The sequence below is a fragment of the Ziziphus jujuba genome, chromosome 1, assembly GCF_031755915.1.
Source record: "Ziziphus jujuba cultivar Dongzao chromosome 1, ASM3175591v1".
Taxonomy (NCBI): Eukaryota; Viridiplantae; Streptophyta; class Magnoliopsida; order Rosales; family Rhamnaceae; genus Ziziphus; species Ziziphus jujuba.
In genome coordinates, this window is record NC_083379.1 from 28237197 (window position 1) to 28244551 (window position 7355).

The window sequence follows — 7355 nt, forward strand, 5'->3', positions numbered from 1 at the left end:
TAACATGAATTACTGTTCCAGTATCTAACTACCAAGAATTCATAGTCACATCAATAATATTGGTCTCAATCATTAAAATATTACATTTCTTCTCAGTATTCAAGCTAGACCTTATATTATCAAATTGAGATGGTCCCTTACTCCTTTAACACCATCATACTTAGTATTATTCAAAAGGTCCAAATAATGACACTTCTTATTCATATCAAACTTGATAAATTTCTATCCTATCTCCTCAAGGAGTTCCTTTGTAGTATTAACCTTAGGAATACTAGCATATATAGCTTCATTCATGTAATTTTCCATCATCATTATGGAGCACATATTAGAATGCTTCCAATCCTCATAAATTTTTCTAATTGCCACACTACTCTCATCAATTGGTATCTTTGGTGGATCTATCTCCAATGCCAAATCCAATTTCATAAATGTCAAATTCAGAACCAAGGTATTTTTCCACTTCTGATAATTTATCTTATCTAATTTCATCATGGCAATCATAGGCGGAACATTCGGGATGCTACTAACTGTGAAAATAGTAAATACAACAAAGCATTTAATATATATATATATATATATCAATAATTATTTTCCGCCCCTTAACACAAAACATAAAATCAATATCACTAGGGTCTTTGTAGCACTAAAGATACCCTTTCATGGGCCAGGAATAGTCAACCAAATAACCACAATCAAATACATTGAACTGAATCATCAACAGGATAATTCAGAACCTACAATTTATGACATTCGATCAACTTTCACTGTCATTCCAGGCGTCATACAAAACAACTAAAACCACTGACAGGGTAGCCTAGTTACCCATATAGACTATGGTTAATAAGTGGGAGAAAAATAATACATTGGCAATTTCATGAAATAGCTAATATAAAACATTCCATCCACTATGCCAACATACATTACATTGGTACATATAACGCAGGCAAAATAAGTCTCACGACAGGTGAATATCTAAAATCTCACATTATTATACCAACTAGGTACAAAGCCTCTTTAGAGAAAGCTAACATAATCCAATTCTGAACATATATGCATTTAATTTAATTCAAGAAAATTGGAATGGGATAAATAAACAAATGAATAAACAATAAATAAATAAATAGCAATTTTTTTAATAAAATTAAAAAATAGATAAATAAATAATTAAATTAAATAAATAAATAAAAAGAGTTGGCTTTTTTTTTTTTAAATTTTATTTTCGACTACTGATGTCAGCATGCAACACATCGTACTGACATCAGTAGGCCACACAAAACGGCCTATCGTTCCTCTTTTCTTCTTCTTTCAACCAAGTCGGGTTTGACTTGGTTTCTCTGCAAACAGGTCATGGAACCCACTTCCTCACCCGGCCAAATCTCATCGTTTCGACATCCGTTTCTGACAATACCGATGGTATTAAATTCCTCTCTTCTTGGGAAATTGTTTCCCCAACTCAATTTGGTTCAAAATCAACCCAAAACCAACACCCAAGCACAAGAATCACATTCGGCCATGGTTTCTCAATTTTTTTTTTTTAAAATCCAATTTGAAAAGGGTTTTAGTCTAAATCAATGGAAAAAGATATTCCATTCCATGTGAAGAACAAGAAACCACAATATCCAGATCCAAAAAAAAAAAAAAAGAAAAATTTCAAAACACAATTTTCCCAATATTTTCTAAAAGGAGCCGATAAACAAAAAATTTCACAGTTTTTCATTATTATTAATTTTTTTAATATTAAGAACAAACCACAATCGGGCATGACTATATATACATATATACTGTTTAACAGATATCACAAACACAACGTGTAATCTCAGATTCATAAAGGAAGGGGAAATAATTAAAATATAAACATCATGTAATCAGTTTAAACAATCAAAGATCAATGGCCGAATAAAGCTTACAATCAATCTAATGAAATTACAAAAGAATTTATTATGCATATTACCCATGCTCTGATTCCAATTGTTAGAATTTACGGATCTAAATATACATAATAAATTCCATTAAACGTAAAATATTATCCTCCAAATGCAGCAATTAATGAATTAAATTTTTAATCCTGTAAAATATAAAACAATATAACAGTAGTGCCTACGGACACACTACTCTCAATAATTTCTGAAAACCCTAATCTAAAACAAAGTGGTATGTATCTGTTTGCTTGCCCTAGACCTTTTATAATCTCTGCAAGTCAAACTTACTTATTAATTTTAATGCACACCAAAATAATAATAATTTAATAATATAAAAATAATAAAAAAAATATGGATAAATCATTGGGCTTATAAAGAGAGTTGGTCATCCAGTCCAATGGGCCAACCGGAATATTAAAGAGAGTGTGTGACCAATGATCCTACTATAAAATAATAAAATAAGTCAATCTCATTAATGACATAAATAAGCTTTATAAGTGAGTAATTGATTATGTTAAGTTCACAAATATTAATTTATCTAACACTATACACATATAAATATATATATGTCAGCGAAACAAAGACGTATTATCCTTTGCTTGCAGGTTGGACACATACACACACACAAGCACACACTCCTTAGATTCCTCTATATTATATTATTTTCTTTTTCCTTTGGAAATTAGAGTAGAATACCTTTACATTTTTTATTATATACGGAGTTGGTCCTACTATGACCACGTTTAAGATCACTTTATCCCTTATCGTGATCCTTTCATTATTTTAACACTGGTGTGAAACATGACATTGAAATTTACGGAATTCGGAATCAATTGTTGTGACGCAAAGGATTGGTAGTGAGGGAAAGGTTTTAAGCAATGTATTTGATTAATTTGCTCCTTTTTCTTCTTTTTTTTTTTTCCAATTTTTATTTAAAGGGCTTTACTTTAGTTATTTAAACCACATCCTTTCATTATTTTAACTCTGGTGTGAAATATGGTATTTAACTTTATAGAATTCCGAATCAATTATTGTGAAGCAAAGGATAGGTAATGACGGAAAGGTTTTATGCAATGTATTTGATTAATTTGCCCTTTTTTTTTTTTCTTTTGGGGGGGGGGGGGGGGGGGGGGGGGTAACTTGTTTGGTGTTTGGTTTTCATTTTTAATTCAAAGGGTTTTACTTTAGGTATGTATATCTACAATGAGGATGCTTTCAACTGTAAATGGTTACAATCATTTAGAACCGTTAGATTTGATGTAACATATATATTACTACTTTTCAAATTTGAAGGGTTTAAATAATTAAACCCACTTATCCTCAATTCTATGATATTCCTTTCATCATTTTAGCATTGGTATGAACTATGACATTTAAATTCTGAATGAATTGTTGTGTAATTACATTTAAATTCTGAATGAATTGTTGTGAAGCAAAAGGTAGGTAGTGTGGGAAGGTTTTATGCAATGTATTTGATTAATTTGCATTTTTCTTTTTTAAGGTAACCTGTTTGATTTTAGGTTTCAATTTTTATGTAAAGGTTATACTTTAGTTATGTATACCTAATCCTTTCAATATTTTAATCCTGGTATGAAACATGACAGTTAAAGTTATGCTATTCCGAATCAATTGTTGTGAAGCAAAGGATTGGTAGGGAGGGAAACGTCTTATGCAATGCATTTGATTAATTTGCTCATCATTTGTTTTTGGGTAACTTGTTTTGTATTTGGTTTTCAAAGTTTTATTTAAAGGGTATTACTTAAAGGTGTTAAATAGAATGAAATGACCCATTTAAATATTGGCCAATTCATGCTCATGCTATGTTCATGTTGGTCTATTTATTTATGTTCGTGTTGGCTTATTTTAAGGGTTAATATCATTTAGACTCTGATATTTGATCTATTTAAAATATTACCATTGATTTAAAACAAATCTGAAATACCTCTTCTAAGATAATTTCCATTAAAATAACTTTTTTCTCTTTCTTGAATAAAAATTGTTGTATATTTCACAAACAAAAAACAAAAAGTTGCGTTTCTCTTGGGAAAAAAAAAAAATGTTTCAATTGAGAAATTGATATTTAAAAAAAAAAAAAAAGTGTAGTGTAAGAATTAGGGGTAATTAAAAAAGTTGAATAAACTATATATATTTAGCCAAGATTTCAAAAAAAAAAAAAAAAAGAAAAAAAGAAAAAAAAAAAAAGAAGAAATAATAGAGGAGAATTAATGTTGGCAATTCTATTAAAAAGCTGCATTTATTGTGGGTAATTTGGTTCCCAAACCCCCTAAACAGGACAAACTTGAACCAGTATCAACATATCATAAATCATAGAAAATACAAATTAATCAAATATGCCACACAACATCAGTGACTGCTTCGATAGAAAATACAAATTAATGAAATACAAATTATTGGTAAAAATAAATCCCCTTGAAAAATGTTACATGCTAGCTGGAAGATGAATGAATACTTCATGCTCTGTTTGTGTCACCCATAAGAGATTTATCCTTGCTGCTTGGATGTTCTTCGTCTCTATTGTGGCGTTGGAGAAGCCAGATGTGAGTGACAATCTCACCTCCTCGCCGGAGATGCAACAAATGACGGTTGGTCCCACAATTAGTCGCCGCGAAGCAAAGCATGTCCATCCACACACTGCATATCAAATCCCATGCGTTCTCATTTTGTGAAAGTTTCTCACTCAGCATTTTGGCATCCCCTAGTACATCCCAGTCCTTAGTAACCATGGTCGGTTCAGTTTCAGCAGACTCCGGTCCTACCGCAAGGTTTCGCGTCTTCAACTCCTCGCATGCTGTTTTTTCATCTCTTATCAAAGTGTATTTTCCAGTTTTCAGAACCACCCTGAGTTGCTGGGATGCATGCAGGAATACTATATCTGAGGTGGTGATGGACAGCATGTCGGATCGCATTATAAGAAGATACATCATGTAGTTTGACAGTATTCTTCCCATCTCTGTTTTCGGGTGTGGATGTTGTTTTCCTGTTTCTGAATGGTAGCAAATCTCGGTTGCAAGATGCCAAACGACGATGCTCTTGTCGAAATCCGCGACAGCTCCCACACACCAATTGAACGATTCCGCAGATTCAGGGAGGATGATATTATGAATGTTCAGTGCAAATTCACCTATCCTGCCAATATAACTCGATTTTTTTTTCTCTTTTTTCAGCCTTTTCACTTCTTGTTTTTTGTTGTTCAGCTTTGCCATTTCATCTATCATCATTTCTTTCAAGGCTGAAGGAATTCCCACACTGTTTGTGCAGAAATACTTCCTGATCTCTATGTCCAAGCCCTTGAACTTGAGGAATCTACCGCAACGGAGACGATCATAGTCAAGGCAGTAGCGTATCAAGTTGAATTGTCCCATTGTGTTGGACCACCTTTTCCATTTTCTTGATCGACGAACTAGAGCATTCAACAACCTCTTAACGCCCGGCTTGTTGCGGTGTTCGATCAACGTTATTATTGCCCAGTCAGACAAGAACAGCATGTAGATCTGATAAGCCTCTAGAGTGATAATCACCCCAAGAACCACAAAAATCACCCCTGCATTTATGTAAAATACGAAGGAATCTCTAAACAAACAAGCAAATACAACCGAGGAGGAAACCAAACATAGAGTACTAACGAGACGAAAAACAAAACCCGTCCAGGTATAAATGATTGGAGCTTTTGTGTACAGCACATCATAGATGAAACCCAATTCCAAATCTGTGATTCTGAACATGTCCTCTGGATTTTTATGATGTTCATCAATGGAATACCACTTCAAATTAGACTCGTACAAAGGCTTGTAAAGCCATCTATCAATGTGGGGTTTTACGAAGTAAAACCGACAATAGGCTCTCAAGATCAATTCTAGATCGGGATCATCACCCACGTTCTTGAAAATCTCGGAAAGATATTTAGGATCTTGTCGTAATTCAGAGATGGTAACGCCGGATTTCCCAGTTAGTGCTGTGGACAGAGCCCATGTAGTCTCTCCATACTTTATGAATCCAGCCAGTGCTAGTGGCAGATACAGATATGAAATGGCAGAATACGTCCAGCACCTAAGAAGAATCCAAACCACAGAACTTGACTGGGCAACCAGGCTGACAATTTGCCTGACTCCCAATCGATTATCTTCGATTGAGTAGGCAGTGATAGCATCATGGCTTCCTAGTTGCACGAGAAGCAATGGTGCTATGAAGCCCCTCAATTCGCTATCGGTGACCTCTTCCTCGTAATCACTGACGGGTATGACAGTGAGCTTACCTATGATGACAGTAGCAACGTAAGTTGAGAGGAGGTAGGCAGACCACATTATGAATCTCAACGACACTTTTCGTGCTTGCATGCGCCTTCTACTGCTGCCAAACAGAGTGAGCACCATATGCATGCCACAGCTCACTGCTATTAGCAGTTCAATTCCCCAGTCATCCCAAACATCTTTCAGCATCTTTGGCAACAGCTGAATTTTCATGGCTGCTTTTTTCTCTTGTCCTCTTTTTTTTTTTTTCCTTTTTTTTTTTTTTTTTTGGGCAATCCTCTGTCTAATGACTAGAATGCTCTGCTTAAAAAATAAACAATTTCATGATCACTAAATTAACGGATATATTGCAGATCTAATTTCACCATAAATAAGAAACATTAATCATATTTTTACTTATTATTATTATTTTTTCCTCTCTCTCTCTCTCTCTCTCTCTCTGTGTCTCGCTCTTCTTTGGGCTGCTCTGCTCCTATTTGTTTTGGGAAAAAAATGTTTTGAAAGCACACCCAGATGAGAAGCCAACAAGTATTTAGTTAAATTATTTCTAAGTTATCTCAACCTCACATGCATCGTTTCTTGGATTTGAAAGTGTGTGTTTGTGCTTTTATTATTTTTATTTTTATTTTTTCAACAGAAAGATAAATGTCGACCAAATTGACAGTAAGACAAATTTAATGTTCATTTATAGCACTGAAACATCATAAAATATGGGCTCCCAAATGTAGCGAAATTAACAAATATGAAATATATAAAGGAGCAGGACAAAAAAAAAAAAAACCAAAAAAAAAAGTAACAGTTCTTTGAAAAGAACCTGATCGACAGAGAGATAGAGAAGTTGTGGACTGAAACTGGAAATTTATTGTCGCTGAGAAATAGTGATTGTAGCTAGCAGAGTAGATCCAATGGAAGTACAAGAGATTTGCTAAATTCAACAAGTATTTTAAGGTACAGGTTCTTTTATGGATTTAAAGTAAAATGTTACTTCAAATTCCTCCACCACAAACTTTTTAGTTTTGTTCCAACAAGATCCATTACTGATATCTTCTGCTTTATACATATCAAACATATCATAAGAAATTAAATGATCCTTTGCTTGCAGGTTTTACTTTTGTTCCCACTATATTATATAAATATATAAATATATTATATATAATGCACTTCTCTT

General features: G+C 33.4%; 1 protein-coding gene across 1 annotated transcript; it reads right to left on the reverse strand.

Moving 5' to 3' along the window:
• Positions 1 to 4128: 4128 nt before the first annotated feature.
• LOC107410150 (uncharacterized) lies at positions 4129 to 7355 on the reverse strand. Its single transcript, XM_048467542.2, has 2 exons — positions 7002 to 7355; positions 4129 to 6487 (listed from the first exon to the last, which is right to left on the reverse strand). The coding sequence occupies exon 2, from the start codon at positions 6398 to 6400 to the stop codon at positions 4391 to 4393; it is 2010 nt and encodes a 669-aa protein (XP_048323499.2). The 5' UTR covers positions 6401 to 6487; positions 7002 to 7355; the 3' UTR covers positions 4129 to 4390.

Coding starts and splice junctions, on each gene's coding strand:
- LOC107410150 (XM_048467542.2), bottom strand. CDS start 6,400: ATGAAAATTCAGCTGTTGCCAAAGATGCTGAAAGATGTTTGGGATGAC.